Source organism: Falco punctatus, assembly GCF_963210335.1.
Source record: "Falco punctatus genome assembly, chromosome: 16".
In the NCBI taxonomy this organism is placed as follows: domain Eukaryota; kingdom Metazoa; phylum Chordata; class Aves; order Falconiformes; family Falconidae; genus Falco; species Falco punctatus.
This window is the reverse complement of record NC_137596.1, coordinates 2,281,953-2,306,849: the sequence shown is the minus strand read 5'-3', so window position 1 is coordinate 2,306,849 and position 24,897 is coordinate 2,281,953. Positions and strand designations below refer to the sequence as shown.

Below are 24,897 nucleotides of genomic sequence, written 5' to 3'. Positions count from 1 at the left end.
AGAAGAAATTCCTCCCCCCCACCCCCCACCCCCAGCATCTTCAATTCAAGATGAATTAAGAAGACACAAGCTCTCAGCTGGGAACACCGTCAGTAGGGACCAGAGTGAACGGCCCAGGGTCTCCCAGGCTCCGCGAGCTCAAATTTGAGTGCCAGCCAGGTGCGTTGAGCTCGTCCAGTCTCAGCTGTCACCCACCTCTCGTGTCGCCCTACCCCAGGAGGGGCCACCCTGTCCCACAAAGACACCCAAGGGTGCTGTCACCGGCCGGGTAGTACGTTTAGTTTATTGGTTAGTAGCGCACCCTGAGCACCCCGGGGTGCCCCAGCACCCACCCCGGGTGCCCCGGGGCCTGGCTCGTTTGGCCGGCCGCTCTCCGGTTTTCATCCTAAACCTATTTCCCGGGAAGGCCTGGGGGAGAGGCAATGGTGCGCGCCCCCAAAACGGGGGATTTTCACAGAAAATCCAGGCGCGGCGGAGGGGCAGCGCTCAGGCCAGGGGGTCGAGCCCACGTTGAGGGGATAGTGCAGCCGGGGGGAGGGGGCAGCTCCCCCATTGAGGCCACCGGCACGTGTGCGCGCTTGGGCGAGCTTGCGTGCTAGCATGCTCCCAGCTCTGTGCAGCGCCGGGGGCTGCGTGCCTGGGTCTGTGCGCCGCGGCGGGTGGGCACAGCGCTCGTGTGTGCTCGCCTGGCACGCTCGTGCACAACTGTAGCCGTACGCTTCACGCGTGCTCTTCTCACACGCTCAGTGCATATCCCTTCTGCGTGCTCCGTGCATGCTTTCTGCAAGCACCACCTATGCGCTCACTCGCAACACTCTTTGCATGCTCGCTGTGTGCTCCGTGCATGCCTTGTGCAAGTGCTGCGTGCAGGTGCTCTGTGCAGGCGCTGTGCATGCCCTCTTGCAAGCTTCACGTGTGCTCTTCTCTCACTTTCCCTGCGTGGCCTGTGCACGTTCTTTGCAAACAACGCATGCACAGTCTGCTCTCTCCACATACCCTGTGCACACTCTGCACAGATCCTCTGCATACTCCATGCATGCTCGGACGGCACTCCCGATGCTGGCACACGCACTTGCAAATGCCAGGCACAGCCCTGCACGTTCCATGCACGCTCTCTGCATGCATGCAGACTTACTCCACATCCTCCATGTGTATGCTTTCCACACAATCCATGCAGTGTTAGCTGCAAGCTCTGTGCATGCCCTGTTTGTGCACTGCAAGCATGGTCTCTCCGCACACCCTTGTGCATGCTCCCTTGCACTCTCTCTACATGTTCCAGACGTGCTCTGTCCCCATGCTCTGGGCAAGTCCTCTTGCACGCTCGATCTGTCTGAACACCCTGTGCATGCTCTCTCCGCATGCTTTGTGTATGACATCCCTGCCCGTGCTGCATACACTCTCTCTGCACATTGCACGCACGCCCTTTTGCATGCTCCGTGCACAGGCTCTCTGCACGCTCCCCGCATGCTAACCCTGCACCCTCTGTGCACACTCTCTCTGCATGTTCTGTACATGTCCTCTCATACACCATCTGCATGCTCGCTCTGTGCAGTGTGCATGCTTTCTCTGCACGCCCTGTACACGCCCTCTTGCACGCTCTTCTTATGCACTGCATGCACGCTCTCTCCTGCACGCTCCCAGCACGCCCGTGCGCTTTCTGCACGCTCGTCCCGGCGAGAAAGCCATTAAAGCGGCGCCCCAGGAAGATGGGGGGACGGAAGAGGGGAGCTCCGGGTGGGATCAATAGCAAATTAGTGACTTTACGTCGAGCTGAACGATGCCCAGTGGCGGGAGCGGGGCCGTGCTGGTGTCCCCACTTGCTCACCGCCACCGAAGCGCACATGTCCCCCCTGCTCAGGCGCTGATCTCCACGGCGTTGGCCTCCTCCTGCTCCCGGATGACGTGGACGCCGGCAGTCCGCAGCAGCCGTGGGGCGCCGCGGGAGCGTGCCGGTGAACCCGGCGGTGACCTGTGCGTCCGCGTCGAGGCGGGGGAGCGAGCTGGCGAGCGATGGTAACGACGAGTCGAGCGCCCCACGGGCCCCGGCGAGCGCCCCGCTGCTGGCACTGGTGAACTGGTGTAGCTCGGTTCAACCGTGCCGCGGGGTTCGGGCGGCGAATCCTCCTCCGCCTCCGGCGAGTCCTGCCAAAAGTCAAGGGTAGCCGAGCATGCGCAGCATGCTGCACAGAGCCAGCGTGCTACCAGCACGCTCCCGGCCACTCACCTTGTCCTTGAGGATGTACAAGGCCACCGGGTTTTTGCGCTCATGCTCACTGCTCCGCGTGATGCCCTCGGCTGCGTGGAGGCAAGGCATGGCTTACCACGCCGGCAGCGCTGGCATGCCCAACCTGCCACCGCCGCGCCAGGGCTGGCACTCACCCTCATGTTTCAGGCGCTCCTCATCCTGCTCTGCATATTCTGAGGCTGGTTGTGTCTCCGCTTGCCGCTTCTCCCTGGGGAAGGGACAGGGGATGGGGCAGCACCAGCACCGTGGTGGGGCAGCGGGGGGACTGCCTGCGGCTCGGCTGGGGAGGGGACCCAGTGTTGCCGTGAGGGAGAGATGTGATGCAGTGGGATGGGGTGAGATGGGATGGGATTGGACAGGAAGGATGGACTAAGGCAGGTTGGGATGAGATGGGATGGGATTGGACAGGAAGGATGGACTAAGGCAGGTTGGGATGGGATGGGATGGGATGGATGGGTCAAGACAGGGTGCAATGGGATGGGATGGGATGGGATGGGATGGTTTGGATCAAGACAGCGTGCAATGGGATGGGATGGGTCAATGTCCTGGTTTCAGATGGGTCAAGATGAGATGGGAGGGGAAAGATGGGTCAAGGCAGGATGGCATGGGATGAGACTAAACGAGATGAGGCAAGATGGGACAAGATAAGATGGGATGGGATAGATCAAGACAGGGACAGGATGTGATGGGGTGTGATGGGACACAATGAGGTACGATGGGAAGAGATGAGATGGGACGGGACAGGATGGGGCAAGACAGGACAGGATAAGACAAACCCCCTTTGGCTCCCGCGTTACCCCAGCCGTACTTCTTGGAGGGTTTCCAGCAGGCACAAACAGTCACCAGGGTGACGAGGAGGAAGATGCCGCCCGTGGAGAGGATGATGTAGAGGGAGCTCCGGCCTTGGGGAGAGGAATGAGGGGGGGCACAATCCCCCAGAATTTTAGCTAGGAGCATCTGCAAGGGCTGGCCAGCCCCTGGGGGTGTGGGAGTGGGAAACAGGTGGCTTACGGTAGACGGTGAGCTTCACGGGGACGCTGCGGCCATGGCTGATGGGGTTCTCCACTAGGCAGCTGTAGACATCGTCATCAGCCATGAGGACACGGGTGATGGTCAGGATCTTCTGGTCGGGGGAGAGGAGCAGGCGGGAGTCGTTGCTCAGCGGCCGCCCATCCTTCAGCCAGGTATAGGTAGGCTTGGTGCCGTTCTCGTGTGAGCAGTTGAGGGTGAAGAACTCACTGAGCTCCAGCACCGTGGAGGAGGCCACCAGCACTTGTGGCTTGGAGATGGGGACTGTGGGCAAGCAGGGGAACCACAGTGACACTGTGTCTTGGGGGACAGATGGGCTCAGGGGATGGGAAGGGGGACGTAGCTTGGCTGTATGAGGTGGCTGAACCCCTAGAACCACCTCCCAGTTGGAGAAAGGCCTCCCAAAAAGAGGTTGGGGAAGACAACCCATGGGGAACCCAGTCTCCACTGGGCGTCCTTCTTGTGCTTACTGTCCACAGTGAGGTTGATGGTCTTCTCGCCGGTGAAGGTGTCATCAGTGATGGACACCTCCACTTCGTAAGCGCCTTCATCAGCCAACTGCAAGGGACTGATGAGCAACGAGCCGTTCTCCAGCACCCGGATGCGGTCACGGTAATCGGGTCGTAGGTTGCCGATGATCTCGGTGCCGATGGACTGGACGACGGTGACAGGTTTGTCACGCTTCAGCTGCCACTTGACCACTGGCTTGTCAGCACTGGCACTGGCGTAGCGCACCGATAGCAGCGCTGCTTTGCCCGCCGTGCCGCGGACCAGCGGTGTGGGGCTGGTGATGTTCACCCCTGCAAGCAGACCTTGGGATGGGGAGAGAAAGTGGGGTGCCAAGTCCAAGCAGGCTTCCTGATCCTCTGAGCCTGGAGAAAAATGGGGAACCCCCTCCCGGAGCTGTGCTGAGCACCTTCAAAATGCATCACCAGTGCTGGGATGCCCAGCCATGGTGCAAGCGGGCTGTTTGCACAACTCTTTGCAAAGATGCACGTATGGCCCCGAAAAGTGCATGGGGGTGGGAGGCCTCCTGCCCCCAGGTCAATGCAACACTTTGCAAAAATGCAGGCACTGCCCCCAAAACTGCATAGGGGTGGGAGCGATTCTTTACCCAGGTTGATGCAATGCTTTGCAAAAATGAATGCATTTCTCCAAAAAATTGCATCAGGGGTGGGTGGGAGTGCTCCTGCATCCAGGTTGATGCAAACCTTTGGAAGATGCATGTATCACCCCAAAAAGTGCATTGTGCATAGGAGGTGGGTCGATGCAACCCTTTGCAAAGATGCATGCATCACCCCCAAAAAGTGCATGAAGGGTGGGAGCACTCCTGCATCCAGGTGGATGCAACCAACTCTCTGCAAAAATGCATCACTCTCCCAAAATGCCATCACTCCCAAAAATGCGTGGGGGGTGGGAGACCTCCTGTTGCTAGGCTGATGCAATGCTGTGCAAAAATGCACGCATCACCCCAAAAAAAACTAAATGGGAGGCGGGAGTGCTCCTGCAAGCCAGGCTGGTGTGACTCTGCAAAGATGCATGCATCACCCCCAAAAATTGCATGGGGGGGTGGGACGCCTTCTGTGCCTGGGTCATTGCAATGCTTTGCAAAGATGCATGCATTGCCCCCAAAATTGCAGAGGCAGGGGGAATTTTGCATCCCACCCCCAGCCCCCGTTTTAGTTAAAGCCCCCTCCTCTGCATCACGGGGGTCAGTGCACGTCCATTGCTCTTCATCACAGGTTTTCAGCCAAAAAAGGCAGTGAAAAAATGGAAAAAAAATTTTTTTTGGGGGGGAGGACTCCCCAAAACAGCCTCTGTCCCCCAAATATCGTAGCCTCTTCTCCCCATTTGTCAGCTTGGGGGTCCCATCCTCAGACTCGCATCCGGATGCCGTCATGCGACAGCGAACAAACCCCATATTGAAGCGGGGGGAGAGTGGGAAAACCAGCTGGGGAGGGCAAAGCGGGAGCAAGAAAGGCTTTAAACAAGCCCGAAAAGTCATGGGACCTATTGGTATGCAGCATCCGTCCGTCCGTCCTCCCTGGCAGCGCAGAGCTCAGCCCTGAAAACATGCCCCAGCCTGAAAAATTCAGGGAAGCCCCATAGGAAAAACCCCAGCATGGGATAGGGATGTGGCGTTTAATGCATCCTTGCAGCCCATGCACCCCCATATCGTTGTTTTTTAACCTTTTCTTGACTTTTTTAACCCAATGGCTCATTTTTGCTCCACTTCAGGTAATAAATTCAGGAGTTAATTAAGAAGTCAGAAAATATTCCCATTTCCTACAGCATTCCTGGTTTAGGGATGGAGACCTCCCAGCTTTTCTGGCTGTTTTTTTGCTACAAATAGAAAAAAAAATGCTCCAAAAATCCTCATTCCCTTCAGTATTTTGTGGAATAATTCCCTATTTCTTTGGAAAAAGCACAGCAGCACTTTTGGGGTGCTGTGGCTGCAGCTCTGGTGCTTTTTTAGGGTATAAATCAAAACCAGTGGCGTGCAAAACCAGCTGGCTTGGCTTTGCATCCTCGGCTCATCCCGGGGAAATGGGGCCTCCCTGGGGCTGGCTTCGGGGCCAAACTTTGGGAAAATGGTGCAAAAATATTGCAGAGGATTTTTTTTGCATTGGCCAATCCGTGATGGGGCAGTTTGGGGCTCACCGAGACCCAAAATGTGGGTAATTAGGGGATAAATGATGGAGGCGACCAGGGCTGAAGCAGAATGGGACGAAGAGGATCAAACCTAGAAATGGGGTGAAAAAATGGCCTTTTGGGGAAAGCTGAAGGATGGGTAAGAAAATAATTTTGGGGATGCTGGGAAAGGAGGAAAAGGGGTTTGGGGGGAAGATGAAAAGCTGGGGAGATGCTGGGGGGGGGGAGGCGGTGCCAGATCCACCCCCCAGCAGGACCTGCTTGGCTCCGGAAAAGTGTTTTCCCAGTTTTTATTCCCAATTTCCCCCCCTTTTTTCCCTCTCCCAAGTGGAGGGGATGCTCTGTGGCGCAGCAACCCCCACCAGCCCCCCCCTTCGTCGAGTACCACCACCCTCATCGCCCACCCACCCGCCATCCTCCATCTGGATAGATCGAAAAACCATGGAAAAATGGGAAAACCCATGGAAAAACGCGCAAAGGCCCTACCTGCGTGCAGCGCCAGGAGCCAGGTCACCGGCAGCAAGCAGGGGGGAGCGGGGGGACCCCGCGGGGCGGCCGGCGCTCCCCACATTTCGGGTAGGCTCGCCCCCCGAATCGCTCCGCTTCCCCACTCCGGGCACGTCCCTCGGAGCTCCCAGCTTGGCACCTCGCCCGGCTAATTTTTTTTTTTTTCCCCTTCTTTTTTTTTGTTCTTTCCTTTCTCAATAGAGCCCTGTGTCCTGGTAGCTTTCGCCTGCCCGGCGGCCTCAAACTGGCATTTATTTGGGGAAAAAACACTCAGATTTGCAATTTTCCTCCCGTTACACCCCCCCCCCTCCCACTATTTCTGGTCTTGGGGAGATGCTCGAGGTCGGGGCTGTCTCCCCATTGAGCCCAGCTAAAGTTTGCCATCCCCTCTGCGGGCAATCCCATGGGATTTAGGGCTCTAAGCATCCCCTTAAGTTGTTTTTTTCTTTTTTTTTTTTTTTTCTTTTTTTTGAGGGCGGGGGGATTTTTCAAAATTGGATACCCGCCCCAATATGTCCCCCCCTTTTTTTTTTCTCTTCCCAGGCTTTAAAATGAAGCTGCGGTCACAACCAGGCTCCGTTCCAGCTCGGGTGCCAATTAGCACCGGTTCCCTGGGCATCGCTGAATAGGGCAGCAGGGATGCAGGGCAGGATGCCCAGAGCCGCTTCCCCCCCCCCCCCCCCCCCCCCCCCCGAGACCTGCCAAGCTCATCACCCCAATGAGCCATCGCCCACCCCCCAGGGGGCTCCCCAGCCCTGGAAAGGGGCTGATCCGAGTATCCTGCCCCACCGGGATGGAGATGCTCTGGGGGAGGCTTGGGGGGGACACGGTATGGGGGGGGCGCGGTGGGGAGGTGTTTGGGAGGGCAGTGGGGGGATTGCTGTAAGGTTTGGGGGGGGGCTGTACGGAGGAGCTTTGAGGGACTGTTTGGGGGGCATTAAGGGGGTGCTACAGGGGGTGGGGGAGATGCTTTGGGGTGATGATATAGAGAGATGCTATGGGGGGGCTTTTGGGGGGGACGCTGTGGGCAGATGTTATGAGAAGGTATTTTAGGGGGTTCAGGGGTGCTGTGGTGGACGCTATAGGGATATTTTGGGGGGTTCAGGGGTGCTGTGGTGGATATTTTAGGGGGGTTTAGGGATGCTGTGGTGGACATATAGGGCTATTTTGGGGGGGTCAGAGACGCTGTGGTGGACTCTACAGGGCTGTTTTGGGGGGCTTCAGGGATGCTCTGGGGGTTGTTTCAGGGATACTCTGCAGGGGGACACAGGGCTGTCACTGTCCCCCCCTCCTTGACTCTCCGGCAGCGGGACGCGAACCCTGGTCTCTGGCACCCTGGCGGGCGGGGGACGGACGGGCGGCTGCGCGGGGGCGGGGCCAAGGCAAGAAGGCGGGGCTAAGACCGGGGCAAGCGCGGTGGGCGGGGCTAGGGCAGGAGGCGGGGGCACGGGGGGCGGGGCCAGGGAGGGGCCGGGCGGGCGGAAGTGGCGCGGGGATTCAAAGCGGCGGTTGAGGCGGAAGTGGCGGTTGGTGGGTGCCAGGCGGGGGAGGGATGGCGGGGCCTCAGGGTCTGGGGGTGCTCAGGGGGTGCTCTAGGATGCCCAAGGGGTAAGGGGGGGTCTGAGGGGTGAGTGGAGCCTCAGGGGAGGCCTGGGGGGTGAGGGAGGCCTCGGGGGGGCCTGAGGGTTGAGGGAGGCCTCGGGGGGGGCCTCAGGGGAGTGTAGGGGGGGCCTGGGGGGTGAGGGAGGCCTCGGGGGGGGCCTCAGGGGAGTGTAGGGGGGGCCTGGGGGGTGAGGGAGGCCTCGGGGGGAGCCTTAGGGGAGTGTAGGCGGGGGCTGGGGGGTGAGGGAGGCCTCGGGGGGGGCCTTAGAGGAGTGTAGGGGGGGGGCTGGGGGTGAGGGAGGCCTCGGGGAGGGCCTGGGGGATGAAGGAGGCCTCGAGGGGGCCTGGGGGGTGAGGGAGGCCTTGGGGGGGTCTTTGGGAGCGTAGGGGGGGGCCTGGGGAGTGAGGGGAGCCGAAGAGGAGGGTTACAGGGGGGATGAGGGGTTATGGTGCTGGTAGGGATGGGGAAATAAGGGTGCAGTGGGGTGGGGGATAGTGGGGGTACTTGTCCACGAAGGGTTGGGGGCCCCCAGTCGGGGGGGGGGGGGGCTGCAGAGTTACCGTGGGCTGCCCTGCGGTTGGGTAACCAGGGGGTGCAGTGGAGTGGGGGGGTGCCCTGTGGCTGAGGGGAGGTGGGCAGGGAGGGCAGGAAATGGGGCCTGGGGCAGGGTGGGGGGCTATGGGTGCAGGGCAGGGTGCCTGGGGGGACATGCTTACCTCCTCTGCCCCTTCCCCAGGACTGACCTCACCACGGTGCTGGGATGTTGCCACCCCCGAAGGATCGGCCCCGGGGGGCTGGGGAGCAGCTGGGGGGGCGTCGGGCGAGAGCCCCACGGCAGAGCTGGCAGGTGCTGGCGGAGAGGAACCAGTGTGTGGCCCCCGTGGGGATCTGGGTGGAGAGTGCCCCCCAGCCGGAGCAGAGCCTGGCCTTCGTGAGTGCTGCCGCAGGGGTCCTGGGCACCGTCCGGGCTCACGGGTGTCTCCAGCCCCCCCAGTTATGCCAGTAAACCCCATGGGGGCAATCTGAGCCAAAAATGAGCTTTCTCTCCCTTTGAGGGTGCTAGGAACACTGCTTCTGAAAGGAATTATTTTTAGTAGGGTCAGAAGTCCCCCTGATCCCCACATAGCCTGGTGTCCTAGTGACACAAGCCCACAGCACCTCTCCAAGTTGATTCCCCTCAGATAAACTGCATTTTTAGGGGGAGAAATGCATCGGTTGTAAACATCAGTTGAGTGGGAAATCCAGCCAGTGCTCTAATCAGCTGCTGTTTGTTGCTTAATTAGTTGTAATGTGTGCTCTGCGCTTGTTAATTTTAGCTGGACCTATAGATTTTCAACATGTCACTAGAAGCTGCCTTCTGGCGTAGGTAGCACAGCTGAAATTTAGCGGGTTTGTGCCCCGCTGCGTAAGTTTTTCTCACTGTTCCTGGCTGCTCCTTGGTTTCTCAGTGCCAGGTTTGGAGCTCCACACCGCAGCTTTGCATTTGAGGTGTCCGTGCCGTACCCAACCGACCCGTCCCCACTGTATCAATGCTGTTCTTTGCTTTCCTGTTCATCCGTAAAGGATGTCAGTCAACCAAGATTTTATTCCATGTTGCTGATTTAGGAGAAAAAAAAAAAAAAAAAAAGTTGAATGTTTCAGGGTCTGGAGCCAATCTCTGCTGTACCCCATTAGAAACACTTAAGAAAATCTTTATGGATGCTTATCTCGGGGATTTCTGCTTAGAGGGTTATTATAAGAGGACTAAAAGTGCATTAAATATAGGATGATGAGTTCAGTCCCCTGTAATTAATGTCTAAACGTTACAGAAGCTCCTGCCCTTCTGAGATGATTTATTTCTATATTGTAATTTAAATCCTGAAAGGTTGAGACAATATATGGAAATGAATGATTGCCATATTCCGCGTAACTTCCATCTCGGCACCGTGAAACTTCTAGGGGAGCTGAACTCTTGCTGACTGCTTTGGGGGCCTCCCCCAGTGGGGGGGCTTTCACGTGCCTTTGGGTGTGGGTGAAGGTGTGGAGGGTTATCGGAGTTTATTTGATATGCTTCTATATGCCAGCAGATCATACTAAGAAAATATATATATTAATGTCTCCTGTATCAGAATTACTAATGAGGTTGCCAGCAGGGAGTGGATGTCTGTCAAGGGTGCTGTTTGGTGTCGCTCTGGCTTGGTGTCACCGTTAACGGGGCAGATCTCTCCCCGTCTCCCTGCTTGCTTTGGCTGCGCTGACCTTGCTTTGCTGCTGGTAACATTCCTGGCAGTCAGCGGGATGTAGGGAGCATCCAACCTGGCATTTACCAAGTTGCTTTTCAGACTCGCCCTTTTCCTCCATCTCTTCAGACTCTGATTTTTCTTGCTTTAGGCTGTGCTGCAGTGACAGCCCTGAGAGCGATACCGGTTTTCTTTAAACTGTGGTAGTATCAGCAGAACAGCTCGGCATGGCTTTAAGTGGGAACCTTTTAAAAAAAAAAAAAAAGCACACCCCACACACCCCACAAAAAACCCAACCACCTGATTTTTTGCTTTTAATCTTTTACTTTAGATGGTAAAAATAATTTGGGAACGGTTAGCCCTTCCCATGCTGTGCTCTGTAAACAGCTTCTTTGACATTCCTCCAGCCTTGCAGACTGTTAGTGGGATCAGAGGCTGGTCTGTTCCTTTTGGATCCAGGCACTGAATATTTGAGCATCCTTTCACGGGTGCAGGAGCTGGGAGTTGCTGTATGAGGCTGCCTTCTTTTTTCTTTCTGCGTGCGTTGCAGAGGCTTAAAGGAAGAGGTGTGCACACTCCGTGTCTGGCTAGCGAGATTCCATCCGAGCTCGGAGTAATTCAGTAGACGTCGTCCAAATTCAATCCAAGCTTGTAGTAATTCAGTAGACATCGTCCAAGCTGTTGTTGCACAGATTTGGAAACAAAACATTGTTAGGTTTGCTCTGGGTGCTCTTTGCCTGGCTTGTAGACACAAGTGTGGGAAGGGAAGATGGAATACAAGCTGTTATAATGCTGCCATGTAGCAAAAATCATGGAAATCTGCTTTCACCTCTTGCAGGCTTCAGCATTTCAGGTAGAGGAGGAGCTGAAGGAGCAGCAACGGGAGAAGGCAGCCAGCCTGAGACGTTTCCAGGGGGAGGTGAAGCAGCGGGTGAACCAGCAGGTCAGGATGAGAAGAAAGCAGCAGCTGCAGAAGTCCTACGAAGCGGTGAGTAGATCTCTGTCCCTGCCTTGCCAGGAGACTTGGAGGAGAAACTCCTCTGAAACCAACATAAATTGGAAAATAAAAAAAATCACTAGACCTCAAGTCAAGGTGTTAATAAGAAAAAATGAGGAATCTCACGGTCACGGCAGACTCCATGGCCGCAAATGGTGTCCCCTCAGCCGAGGTCAGTGTGACACCTTGGCTCGCTCTGATGCTGAAGGTGCTTTAAGCCCTTTGCCTCCCTGCAGAAAGGTCGCTGGCTCTCTTGGGCAGCAGCAGAACAGAGTCCTGGTGCCCTGTGCTGAATTTGGAGTTAAAAAATAGCCAGGCCAGAGCTGTGAATGGTGTGGAAGTCTCCTGCTTCTGTTTGAAGCGAAGCAGCTTATTTCTCCTGTCGCTTTTCCAGGGCAGTCAGATAGTTCACAAGCAACACCTGCACGCTGCCTCCACGTTCCTGTTTCCCCCATGGGCTTGTTTTAGATTATCCTGTGAATATATTTAAACCTCTCTGCTTTTAAACAACTGCCAGGGAGACTCGCCAGAAGGTGACTGTGGAGCAAGAAGGGAATGCACTGAAATGTCAACTGTTCTGGCCACCCTTGGGGTGTTTGGGCTGTTTCCAGGGCTTGGGAGACATGAGTGGGGATGTCCTCCTGTAACTGCTAGCACTGCCCAAACTGAAAGCCTGTGGATGCCTTCGGCTCCTGAAAGCCTGATGGCTTTGTGCCCTTCTTGGCACAGAGAGCAAAAATGTTTGTCCCAAGAAATGCCACCAAACTGCACCGGCGACTCCTGTGTGGCACTGGTGGTGCTGTGCTAGATGATGGGTAGAGATTTGCACGTGGTTTTTAACTGTGAGGTGTGTGTCCCGGCAGGCGGAGAGGGAGAGATGTGTTGCCATGCAGTACTCCGACTCCGCGCTGCGCTCCATCCCCAGGAAGAACACGTGCCTGTTCCGGCGGCACCCCACGCCTGCCATCGGCGGTCCCGGTGCTCCCACCATGCCAACGCAGGGGCAAGGGGTGCAAAGCGAGCCCTTCCAGCAGCAAGCTGCCAAGGTGAGTGGGTCCCCTCGTGCATTTTTCATCCTTTGTCATTCTGGATGCTCGTGATTGGAAGTGGAGGACAAGCAATATTTTTTTCTTTGACAATGCATCCCTAAATATTTTTATTTTTTTTAATACTGAGTGAACATTGCTGACAATTTCACTCTGGTTTACTGAATATTGTTGTACTCCTCCATAGCACTCATCAGAGCATCAAAACGGGTAGTAGATGTTGTCTTGGGGGATGCTGCAGTTGAACTTGCCTCGCTGCCTGTAGGCAGAGCGAATTTTCCCTCCGTGTGCAGGGACTTGTTGCTGCGCAGGCACGTTGTGTCGAAGAGGTGGCGCTAGGTGGTGCCACCTCATTGCGGCTTGTCTCCTGCAGACCGGGAGTATGGCACTGCAAAATCTTGGAAAAACCTGCCTGTAAGGACTGTTTTAAGCTTTGCTTTTTTTTAATAGTGATGCTTATGCTGCGTTTGGCATTTTATAAAGCACGTGCAGCTGCCTAGGAGCTGGAGTTATTCCAGCTGAATTCCCTTGGGGTGGAGAATCACTTCTGGCTGGACACCAGGCAGGAGGATTGGAAATCTGGGACTTCTGGTATCTCAACAAAGTGTTGTGGGAACTGATGAGCTGTACCCAAGCCCTCTACCTCGACTGAATCAGGAATTCAGTGCGTTGGGGCAGCTTTGAAAGGCACTTGGGGTTGTAGGTTACCTTATACCTCTTTGTGAAGGTAATTGTGTGTTGAGTTGCGTTCGCTTGATAAAGCACCTTGGTTGAAGCAGGGTACATTAGGAGATCTCTTCTGTGCAGCTAAACTTCTTGGTGTTGCCCTCACGGAGAGCAGCTAGTGACTGCTGCTTTTGTTTTGTCTTTGCCGGCAGCTTAGCAAAACCGTGAAGCAAGTCCGACACAGGCTGGCATCCTGCAAAACCATGCCCCAAGGAGCGGGTCCTCCCGAACTCCCCGGTGGTGTCTGGAGGCGAGAGGTGAGTGGTGGGGTGTCTGGGGTAGGGTGAAAGGAATGATCTTGCAAACTGTTGAAGATCTGGTTCTAATCAGCAAATCCAAAGCATAGTTCTGTGAGTTTCTCCAGCAGGAGTGAAACAAACTGGGCTTTTGTGACCCACCTGATCACCCACAGATTTTGGTGGCCCAGGGGTTCTGCCCCTCTGTTCTTGCTGCCTTCTATGAAAGGCAGCAAGATAAAGTGGGTGAAAATGTCTCTGTTTGCAAAGACTAAGGAGAGAGAAACTAGGAAACAAGAATTCAAAAAAGATTTTTTTGAAGGCTGAGATTGTGATCTTGGTATCTAGGAGGAATGTGATGATCAGCCCTCCCCTTAGGTGCCTTTTTCTTCAACAAACCTCAACAACTCTTTCCCTTACATCAGTCCCTTGTTTTGTGTGGGTGGCAAAGATCTGGAGGGTTTTCCTCACCCAGGGCTGGCTTCTGGTAGAGAATTGTTGGCATGCATCTGCTTTCCTCGAAGCAGCGCATAGGAGCCATGTAAGGAGGTCAGGCCCAAGTGCCTCACCTTTTGTTCTGTTGAATTTCATCCTGCTTTTGTCACTCCAGTTCTCAAGAGCAGCTTTGTGTCGCAGCTATTGTCTTGGCGTAGAAAGCAAGATCTTTCTTAAACTGATGTACTTGTCCACCCTGGAGAACACCAGCAGCAACCCAGCCTGGTATTTTGTCTTATTGCCTCCTCCGGAGCCACTTTCCTGCCCGTCTTGCAATTCTTCATTCCCATCCCTTTCTCGGGTTCATCAAAGGTTGAAGTAGATCTTGGCTGGCTGTTATCTAGAAAATACTTTTATATAAGGGCTGGTCTGGCTCTTCCTCCTCTGCTTACTGTTGGATTTCTGTTCAAGGAAGTCAGCTTTGCGAACAAGAGTTGCAGAAACACTGTAATTATGGGCTCGAAAACCTCATTAACTATTTCCGACACCAAACGTAACCTTCTGTTTAAGTCCTCAATGCGTTCGGACTGCTCAGCAAGATGGAGTGAGTCATTACTTCACTATTAGCAGCACTAAAGCCTCACATGAATAATACAGCTGCTGCCCGTGCAAGCCAGAGGGTTACAGAAGACAGCAAGCCTGATGCGTGGGAGTCCCGTGGCGAGTCATCCACAGCAGCGAGGAAGAAGGCTGGGAGGGATCCGGGGCCACCCTCCCAGCTGAACCTTACTGCAGCTACAGTTCATCTACACTCTCTTCAAATCTCTGGCAAGGAGGATTTAACAGCTTCCCTTGGCAATTTATTCCGGGAGGAATATATTGATTTATTGCCTTAGTCTGTTTTATTACTCCAAGATAGTAGAAGGGGGGGGGGGGGGGAAAGCAGCTCTAATATTAATCAGAAATTTTCTCTCTGTACGAAGGTTTGCCACGTTCACGGCTAGGCAGGATGGCAACTTCTTCCCTTCTCTTCAGGTATAGAAGGATGCTGTGTACTTAACCGCCTGGCAGTTGCTGCCCTAGCGCCCTGCCCTGCCCTTTGCTTTCATCCTCCCTGAATTTCCTTGTGCTGCCTATTTCAGCTGATTCCTTTGGTTTGAACCCAAACTCAAGCACTTCTGCAACTTCAAATGGCTTGGTGGGGTGGCTAAATGTGATCAAGATGCTGCTTTCTTCCATTGTCCAGGCTGATAATGAAATTAGCGGAGTACTTCTTACTCTGGTTTTGTGCAATGAAGTCCTGAGACTGAATCTAGGTAATGTTTTTAATCAGTGTTGTACCTCCTGTATAGTAGTTTTATCTAACACGTATTTCTTTATACAAGTGTCGGATGAGGCCATGGCACAAGCTAAGCTAAAATCGAGATGTTGTCTGCTGCGCTTTGCCTGAGGCCTCTGTCTTCTATTGCAGGAGAAAATCAAACCAGCTAGCCAGGACTTGCACTTGACAAATTTATGCTGATTGCTGCTTATCTTGTTTTCTAGCTGCTTACAGGCAGTTTGCAAGGTGGTTTCCTCTTGTTTTTCCAGAAGTCAGGCAGTAAAACTCTGGAGGCTAAAATCTCTTTAGTATTTCCTTTTCCTGCCTGCTTAAAAACTTCAGCTGACTTTTTCTTCCCAGTAATAATCCAAGATTTTTCTTGCTGCTGTTACTAGCTCAGAGCAAGCCTTTGGCTGAACACCAATGCCCAGCAGCATAAAACGCTTGTTCTTGGTGTCCTCTGATAGCTGTCCTTCTTGAGTAGCAAGTCCTTTAGTCTCTCTTACTAAAGGCTGATTTGTTATCTTGATCTCTCTTGTTTTACTTAGAGCTTTGGCCTTTCTGGCATTTGTCTTGTTTTTTTGTCCCCCCGTGCTTGTGTTGTCTCTGTGATTCTTTCAGTCATCTGACCCATGCTCTGCTTCCTTCTGCTTGCATGGATCGCGGGTGCGAGAAGAGCTTGGGGCTTAGCCAGGGCTGTCTCATACTGTGCTGCTTGTCTTTCCACTCTAGCCAGGTAGTTTGCATTTGTTCTCTTTAAAGGAACTGTTGCTTCTCCTTCAGTCCTGTTTTGTGGTTTGTTTTTGTTTGGGTTTTTTTTTTCCCATCTTCTTCCCTCTAAAGAGTTGCATTCACTGCCATCAAAACAGTCCATGTTCCCAAAATTATTGCTCTTCCTCTCTCCTAGAGATTTTTTTTCAGGTCAAAAACATCCAAAGAGTCTCTTCCCTGCTTTCCTAAGGAGAGACCTAGATGGTAATCACGTGGAAATGATCTGTCCGGTGTTTCAGATAATCCTGTTCAAGTCTTCAGTTGCTTTGCCTTTAGGGTTTGGTAGACTGCTGCAGGTCCCCAGCATGACGGCACCCAAATTCTTTTCCCTAGCTGACATTCCCCAAAGGTGGTGGGTTTTTTCCACAGTTTCGCTTCCTTCTACCTTCAGGGCTTCAGAGCATCCTTACAAAGCAGTAATTGTTCCTCTCTATTCCCTTGTCCTCACCAAAGCAGCTTTTCTGCGTTGTGTTTGTCATAACAGGGTTGATAGAGTCATTCCTGTGCTTATCCGGTAACTTCATGTTCAGGCTGACTCTGGGCTATCCTCGATCCTTCCTGTATTGCAGCAGAGCCATCTCAAGGGATCCCTGGTGTGACCTGCTCTCCTGTTGATCCATCCTCTCCCTTTGTCAACAGTCCTGCTTTTCCTTTCCTAGCGTGCTGAAGGGACGGCAAGGCAGGAAAAAAAAAATAAAAAATTCCTGGCTCCAAGCTTGCTTCTGGCATTTTAATTTTTTAGTTTGTAGGAAACAATCTGCTGCCTCTCAAAATATTGTTAATTGCCACTGGGGAGCCTGCCCACTTACCATCTGAAGGAGTATGCTACGTACTCGAGTGTCACTCCAGAGATCCCACCATCCCCCAACGCCTTGCAGTTGCGAAACAGCGCCTGGAGAGGTCTTTTCCTTGTCTTCCCTCCACCCCACGCACGTCTGTCCCTCTGTTTCTGCAGTTGGTGAGAACGTAATCACGAGCTGCCCTGCTAAATGGAGATTTTCTGGCTCTCATGCCCTGTGGTGATGCTTGAACACATCGTGCTGCTGCTTGCCAGATCTCAACTCACTCTCCAGAACAAGGAACAAGCGCCCTCGGGTTAAAGCCGCTTCTTACCCGTGTGCAAGGGTGTTGAATTTGCCCTGGGCACCAAAGCAGCCCCATTTGAATTCCCTATTTACACCTTTTTTTTTTTCTTTTTTTTTTTTTTTTTAACACTATTTAAATCTCCTTCTTTCTCCTCCAGAAATCGGAGCCTTGCAAGACAGCCACGGTGCCCGCAGGAGATGAGAGTGAGGAACTGCTTCTGGCAGGACATCACGATCTTCCAGCTGAACTGCAAGACCAGGGGACAGCCCCCCACCAGGCTGAGCAAGACGATGACTTCTACATCAAAATCCAATTTGAAAATGTACGGCTCCAGCGGGGCTGGGCCAGTTGGTCTTAAGAGGTTTGAATCGTTGGGGTTTGTATTTATTTCAGCGGAGACAGTGAGGCTGCTGTTGTAGTAGAGCAGTTGCTCCCTCAGGCCTGGTTAACTCTTAAGCCTACTGCCGTCAAAACAGACTCGAGAGCAGCGGCAAAGCTAAGCGAGACTGGCAGCTTCTGTTTCACTGCTTTCATCTTACAGCTGTGGTTTCAAAAGGTTTTTTTTCTACTTGTGCCTGCCTCGTGATGCCAGTTGGCCAGGGCTCAGCAGAAATCTGAAACTGAGCGTGTGCAATCGCATCGTATGGTCAACTGAACTCCAGGCTGCGGCCAGCAGGACCTGCAGCTGCCTCTGGTCCAGCTGCCCTGCTTGGAGACAGCAGCAGGGTGGAAGAGCTGTGGATGGGGCATCATATCAGCTGGAAACCACTTACAAAAGAGCCAGGCGAGAGGTGGGGGGAAAGCTTTGCATCGGCGGAAGGAGCTGGCTGTGACAATTCCTGTGCCTCAGGCTGGTGAAACACTTCCCTGAGAGCCAGTGTGAATCCCTCTGCTTGCGCGGCCTGAGCTAATGTATTTATCAATTCCCCTTTTGTCTTCAGGCAGACTTTGGTTAATAGTCTGAGGTGTGGAAATGTTTCGCCCTGATTACCTGGAGTAGTTAGCAAATACTTGATGGCTATAGCAGCCTGTGCCCAGTCTCCACCGTGGAGCAGAAATACTGGCTTGACAAATATTGAGTGGAGGGAAGAAGGCGGAGATTGATGCTGAGGTTGATGCTGAGGTTTTGGGAGATGGCTGTTGAATTCCCCAGCTGCTGTTGTTGTTTTTATTATTGTTGTTTTCCTGGCACTTCGTGGAGTTTGTAATGGAAGTCTGGGGAGGGCAGATGTGAATCGTGTTTAAACTAAACCAGAAGTCTCCTGTAAGGGCACCTTCTTAGAATTGTTTTGACAAAGCTTTGGTGCTCAGGCTCCTGCATGGAGATGTTGCATTGTGTCTCTCCTGTCTATAGCCACTCTACACCCTGAAAAAAGCGCAGCTCACAGGTGGATGTAGGGGTCATACATAGAGGACTCTCCTCCAGCGAGGAGTGTTTTGCTGAGGGAAGATGAAACACTTGACTGTGAAGATGCTGATGCTGCTCTCGTACATTATCTTCTAGTTCTGTGATGGATCGGTGAAGGACTCGAGCTCGCCTGAGCCTCCCCAGAGGCTGCACACCCAGTACCAAGCTCCCCTCGTGCTCTGGACTGGTGTAGACCAAGAGGAAACAAAGAAGCAGGTTTGTCCGCTGGGGCCAAGTCCTCTTTGTTTCATCTCTGTTTCAGGACTGAAGGGTATTGAGCTTGGGGGATGCTGCTAGCTCGGATAAGAAGCCTCGAGGGCAGCCTTGCTGTACGAAGCATCTGCTAGGTTTGCAAGTTCGTCAGCGGTGGTGGTGTGTCTCAGGTCGTGGGCAGACCTACTGGGTTCTTTTTTTAAGGTCCATTGTGACTGTAAGTGCAACTGTAACGCGCTCCTCCTGCAAAATGTGGGATCCAAATAACGCTGAAGGGTTGAGGGAGAAACAGGCTTCATTCATTCTGCCTGGCAAAACAAAGGTGTCGCTTTCTGTAGTTGCATGGGGAGCGAGAAGCTGCCAAAAATGCTTGGGGGAAAAAAATAAAAAGAACAAAACCCACTTTATCTGGTGTGGATATAAGACTGGGAATATAAAGATTTCTACCATATCAGCACCTACCAGGCATCAGGATGGCAGCATTCAAGCACAGACTGCAGGCCTGGTGCTGAGCATCTGATTTAACAGTGAGACCTTCCCAGCCTGCGTCCAGGAGAGTTTTCGTTCCTGCTAATCTAGGTGATGCAAAGGTGATGTTTGTCTTGGATGCCTAAAGGAAGTAATTTATTTTCCTGCTTTGTTCTGATATGAAGAGGAACGCTTCCCTCTTGTCACCTTTCTTGCAGCAAGCATAAAACTCAAAAAGACTTTGAACAAACTGCTTTTTTTTTTCTTGTTTTTTTTTTTTTTTTTTTTTTTTTGTTGTTCCTTACATGCATTTTCCAACAAGCTGATCCAAAATTTGTGGTTTCTAGATGGCATGACAGCAGCTGGGGCTCATCAGGCTGCTCCTTCCCCCAGTGGTTCCCTCTGCCCCTTTTTATCTCCTTGGCTCTGATCCACCCTGAGATAACTGGTTTTGCAGCTCTGTCTTCCACGTGGGTTTTTTTCCATCCAGCTTTCTCTACTTTCAGCCTGGCGGTCTCTTATGCTCCTTTATCTCCAGCTATGTGGGGATCTCACTGCTGGGTGAGCTGGACAAACTCAGCCCAAAACTCCTGATGTTGATGAGGAAAAAACCCCAAACCCCTCAGACTTTCTGGCATCGCGGAACTCAAGCTAGCTGTGTACCGACTGCAGGTGGGAGGACTTCTGGTGTGGGCTTTAGCCAGGAGGTTTCCCTCTCCTTGCTGCATCCATGGGGTTAAGCCAAAGCCCAGATATCAAACCTCTTCATGTGGTCAGTACCCTGCAGGAGTTGTTCCCTGCAGGGCTCTTGGGTTTGTCTCAGCAGTGAGTTTGCTGCCTCTGTGGTTGTCCTGCATGTCGTGGGTCCAGCTCGGTGCTGTACATTTACTTTTTTTGGAGATACAGGCTTCCAGTGAACTGCGGAGGGACCACCAGCCCCCAGGTGGATCAGAATTCTTGGACTGTAGCTTGTAGTGCTCTGAAGTGGGTTGAAGTGGGAACCAGCTCCTTTACCCCCAGGAAAGGGAGAGTTTAGGGATCTGTCGGGTGGCAGAGCTTCCATCCACAGGAAGGTTCAGTCAAGGGATGCCAGTACAACGCTTTTCGGTGCTCTTGGTCCTCCTCTCCTAGCTAACTGCTGTCTCTCCAGCTTCTCTGTTCAGTGGCCATGTGCACTAGGAGATGTTTGAGGATCAATTGGGGAAGAAGCAAGGTTTCTATTCTGACAGATGTGCGCTCCAGAAATCGAGCCGAGTGCTGATCCCACTCGATTGCTGATCCCAGACGACCTTCTCAAAGGTGCCTCTTCTTCCCTGCAGCGTCAGAACGAGTACCTGAGGTACAGGCGCCTCTTCATGAATATCGAGCGAGAGCAAGTGAAGGAACAGCAGAGGCAGAAAGAGAGGCAGAAGAGAATCGCCAGGTGAGTACATGCCAACCTTTTGGTATCACCTTCATCGCAGGCAGGACCCTTCTGAAGGCTGGAAAGGTCTGGTGTGAACCAGGCAACGGTATTTCGGAAAGCGCTTCTGCAGCCCAAATGCAGATGCTTTGAGAAGACTGTCCAGCTTGGTATGAAAAAAACCCCACCCCACCTCCATTTTAATGGGTTTAATGGATTAAAAAGGCCACCTGACAACTGTTTAAAAATCAGGGAGTGTGTTGAAATAAGCTCTGTGATATGAACGCCAGTTGTAAAGCCGGACTTACCTCCTGGTTTTATTTTTGTGCCCAATCTGTTGACCTTGGAGTGGGGTTCATTCAACCAGCCTCCTGATCAAGACCCTTGGGCTGTGTTGAGTCCTTCAGAGGTCCTTGGCCCTTCTCTGTCTGCTTTCTGAGGCCCCGTGCAGCTTGGATAGGAGTTGGGAGCCGAAACATCGGACTGGGAGAGTCACAGCTCGCAAACCGTGACTCCTGGGAGGCGATCCCCAGGCCCTGTGCTGCAGTCCCTGTATAGAAACCGCGGGATGAGGTCATGTCATTGTTGTTAAACAGACTTATCTCAGGGGGGTTTAATATCGGACCTTCACCCTCACAGCTATAAACATATAGTGTAATAAATAAGATTTCCAGGACTTGGTTTAGTGGTTTAGTCATCTTTTTCCTTGGAAGGGGTTTGTTAAGGAGGCGCTCTGCAGTTTCACACCCAAAGAGGAAAGATGCTCTAATTTTCTCTCTCTTTTTTTTTTTTTTTTTTCCTCCTCTGGCTGCTCTGAACTAAAATAATGTAGCCTTGACCATCTTGGTCTCTAATGCTGGCTCTGCAGCAGGCAGCCCTTGTTGGGAGCAGGACAGGCACGAGGGCAGGATTTTGACAATCGCTTTTCAGAGACAAATGACCAGTCTGAAGAAATGCTCCTCCAGCCGCATTCCTGGTGTTTAAATTGGCACTTGGGAGCTTCAGAGACCTGTTCTTGCCCTGCTAGAGCCGGTGAGACATCAGGGACTTCCTAGTTAGCATGATATCTTTTTATTTCCCCTCCCACCCACCCCCCCCAGTTGTAGAAGAGCTGCAAGCTGCTCGGAGTGTATGCAGAAAAGAGCTGGTTTTGTAATTACTTAGTGTAAAGCCTTAAGTTGGCCTTGGCCTTAGTTTCTATAGCAGAAGATTTATGGTGCTGTAGTTAAGGCTCTATTACCACTTCATTTAAAAAACATTTTGGAGTTTATAACTTGACTAGAGAAGCTTGGCTTCAGCACTTTCCTTCTGGATGTAAAGATTTGACCCCCCAAATGGAGTAACATCCAAAATGTCTCATTCGGTTATGCTTTCTTCCCCTGGCTTCTACCCAGCCTTGATTTATTTTATTTTTTTTTAAATGCCTTTTGGCAGTGATCAGCCTGTAACATGTTATTGCATTTGGTACTCATCAGAGGGAATAAAATGGCAGATGCTTCAGTTTAAAGTCTCCGTGCTTTGTAATTGCTGCTTGTCAAGGGAATGTGCTTTGCACTTGGTGCAACTTACACAACCCAGATTCCACTGAAAGGGCTGGAGTGCCGTGTAGGTGCAAGGGAGACTGAGGGAACAGAGGAAGATTTGGTTAAAAAATGCCTCTTAAAGCCTACTTTGGACTAGATGTGGGATCCCTGGAGCTTCTCTGCTGTACTCTACACTCTTCTACAGCCCTGGGCTTCTCCCTTATTCTGGAAGCTGCAAGAACAGCTTATGGTAGGATGCAAGCTGCCCCGTGATCAGAAGAAATCAGAAACGGCGAAGCTGAATTTCTGGTCCTTTCTGGTAGATATTAAAGAGCCCAGACGCAGCTCTTGGTTTTGGAAGGGCAGAAGAGCAGCTCTTTTGGGGAACTGCAGGTGGCACTTACCAGGAGCACGTGTGAATGTGCTGCGGGAAGGGAGCTGGAAGGAGAAGTCCATGGCGGTGAGAAAACATGCAGGCAGGAGGAGGTCAAGGGCAGGAGAGCATTCATAGGCTGGTATTTCCGTATGGGGGAAAGACAGGAGGCTCAGAAAGCACTTTTGACCATTTTATGTTTAAAGCTGTTCAAAAGCCAATGCTGTAATTAATGCAGAGTTACTTTTGCCTGCCGTGGGTAGTTTGGGCAAAAGCAGCAGCAGCGGCATAGAGATGCCCTTGCTCCAGTCCTACAGCCAGGGGCTGGAGGCTGGGATGGGGAAGCTCCTTCTCTAAGCGTCTGTGTGCCTACAGGATTAAGAGCAAGAAGGAGCGCCAGCGCCGGGTGGAAGAGCAGAGGATGCAGGAGATGGCTGAGCAGCTCGAACCCTCCCCCCGAGAGGGAGCCTGTGAGACCCTGTCCCAGCTTAAACTGGAGGAGAGGAGGCTGAAGAAGCTTAAGGAAAACCAGCAGCGGAAAAAAGAGTACATGAGGTATGGCCAGATCCCCGCGCAGAGCCGGGTGTTACTGGCAAAGGTGAATGTTTTATCCCTTGCAGGTACATCGAAGCTCTAAGAGCCCAGATGAGGGAGAAGATAAAACTATATAACATTGACTTGCCGCCGCTGTGCTCCTGCGGGTCTGATTTCTGGGACTCCCACCCGGATACCTGCGCCAACAACTGTGTCTTCTACAAAAACCACAAAGGTAGGAGCTCCTGCTTCGGGAGGGGGAGCGCCTAGACCTGGATCCCTGATTATACAGGGAGAAATCAAACCTGGCTAGATGTTTCCAAGGTCCTGGACCGCTGTGTAGAGATGCTCTTAGGAACGTACTCCGGAGAGGGCAAGTCAGGGGCTTTGCTGCTCATTTCGAAGCTGAACTGTTGCTCTCCCAATCAGTGGCATCCCCAGCAGAGTACCAGCCTCCAGAGTGCATTAAATAACGCTGCTGTAGTACGTGTGTGTGTTGGTAGGGGGGCACAGAAAACCTGATTGCCTTAAAACACCAAATCCTCTGCTGGGAGGATGCACGAAGGTGGAAATTGCCTTCGTGGGGTGACAGACTGCTGTGATCTTGAGGACAGCTTGGAAAAATGCCTGGCTGAGTAACCGGGAGTCATCTTCTATGGGAGAGGAAAAAAAAAAAAATCCTTGTCTTTCCTGCTTCGGCTTGCGTACTGCTTGTACTCGGGAGCACGCGAACAAGCATGCGGAAAACTAGAGCCATGTTGATTTATCTTAGAAACCAGTTCTTCTCTCTCTGCTTTACGGTGAGAGGCTGAAGCCAAGCCCTGTTCCAGGCTGTAAGCGAAACTCTCGTCTCCTAACGCTGCTCCTGTGTCCCGTCCCTCAGCCTACAGCCGTGCTCTGCAGTCCGTCATCGCCTCCTGCGACCCGGCGGCCGGCCGGCCCTCGGCCAGGCTGTCGCTCCGAGACTTGGCCACCCTCTACGCTCGCTCGGGGAAGCATCTGTGACGAGGGCAGCCGCGTGTGTCGTGTCCCCATCGTGTCCCCGCTCCCTGTGTTTCGAGTGACCATTGTAAGTGGAGAGCAGGGCTGTGCCCTGTGCCGCCTGCTCCTGCCTGTCCCTCTGCTCCGGCTGCACCTCTCCCGGCTGGTGCCGGAGCAGATTGCTGGTTTATAGGCAGGCACTTGGCATTTTGGCGTTCAGCTGCAGAATAAACTGTTTTCAAGGGTTGTTTGTCTCATTTGGAGTGTGAAATGATGAGAAACAAGGCGCCTGGGGTCAATATCTCTTATGGTTAGAAACACTCCTGCTTTTCCTTTTCCTTCCCACTCCTGCAGTTCCTGCCTCTTGGGTCGCGGTCCAGAGCCAGGTGTTTATTGCTCCTCTGCTTTTTTCCAGGTGAGGACCTCTGCTCCAGTACCATCCACCCATGCGCCCACGGCCTCAATTTTGTTCCAGAAAGGGCTTTTTCCAAGGGGACAAAAAAAAATAATCCCTATTTAATCTCCAGGAGAGCATTCCTCCTTGCTGTGCTGCTGCAGCCCCTCAGCAGGGCTTGCTGGAGCAGGATATTTTCTTCCAAAAATGATGGCGGTGGGGTAGTGCATTCCTGGACGGAGGTTGCACCATAACCTGTCATTAATATTTACTGCTTGCTGGCCCCTTTCCTGCTGCCTCTCCAATATTAACTGCGGCAGGAAGAATGGGTGGCCAAGCGTGCCGGGTGATTTCTTTTCCCTGTTACCATCCCGCTGGGTGCGAAGCAAACCCACGACCCCGGTCCAGAGGTAGCGGGGAGGTGCTGAGCCGGGGGATGCTCCTCTGTTCCCACTGGAGAATCATTCACCCACCTATCCGCGGCGGTTGGTGCTATTTATTAACTGCCGTTTGCGTCAGGGGAAGGTGCTGCGGACCTGATAAGGGGTGCTGAGTGCATTTGTGAAGGGCAGGATCTGGCCCCTGAGGTTTTTTCCACGTGGTGGAGCTGGGGAAGCAAAGGGCTCAAGCTGCAACTGCGGGTTGCGTTATATTTTTTTAAAAGCTGATTTCAGGGCAGGGATTTGTGCTGGGGTAGCTGAGGACAAGTGTTCCCTTGGCTGGTCCCC

General features: G+C 52.9%; 2 protein-coding genes across 6 annotated transcripts; one reads left to right on the top strand and one right to left on the bottom strand.

Annotated features, from left to right (window-relative positions):
* Positions 1-227: 227 nt before the first annotated feature.
* Positions 228-7,085, bottom strand: HEPACAM (hepatic and glial cell adhesion molecule). Of its 2 annotated transcripts, none has more exons than XM_080366532.1 (7): positions 6,413-7,085; positions 3,745-4,074; positions 3,257-3,538; positions 3,054-3,147; positions 2,380-2,453; positions 2,225-2,295; positions 228-2,142 (listed from the first exon to the last, which is right to left on the bottom strand). In XM_080366532.1, the coding sequence occupies exons 1-7, from the start codon at positions 6,495-6,497 to the stop codon at positions 1,855-1,857; spliced, it is 1,224 nt and encodes a 407-aa protein (XP_080222658.1). In that variant the 5' UTR covers positions 6,498-7,085; the 3' UTR covers positions 228-1,854. The 2 variants fall into 2 exon arrangements, with proteins under 2 accessions (XP_080222658.1, XP_080222657.1); XM_080366531.1 differs by having other exon boundaries at positions 253-2,142; positions 3,745-4,086; positions 6,413-7,081.
* An 822-nt stretch (positions 7,086-7,907) lies between these two features.
* CCDC15 (coiled-coil domain containing 15) lies at positions 7,908-24,032 on the top strand. Of its 4 annotated transcripts, none has more exons than XM_080366867.1 (11): positions 7,908-7,963; positions 8,773-8,967; positions 11,094-11,243; positions 12,116-12,298; positions 13,177-13,281; positions 17,031-17,195; positions 18,378-18,497; positions 20,282-20,385; positions 22,636-22,815; positions 22,881-23,029; positions 23,678-24,032. In XM_080366867.1, exons 2-11 carry the CDS (start codon positions 8,797-8,799, stop codon positions 23,797-23,799), a joined length of 1,449 nt encoding a protein of 482 aa, XP_080222993.1. In that variant the 5' UTR covers positions 7,908-7,963; positions 8,773-8,796; the 3' UTR covers positions 23,800-24,032. The 4 variants fall into 4 exon arrangements, with proteins under 4 accessions (XP_080222993.1, XP_080222990.1, XP_080222991.1 ...); XM_080366864.1 differs by having other exon boundaries at positions 23,625-24,032; XM_080366865.1 differs by lacking the exon at positions 7,908-7,963 and adding an exon at positions 8,006-8,041 and having other exon boundaries at positions 23,625-24,032.
* The last annotated feature ends 865 nt before the right edge of the window (positions 24,033-24,897 follow it).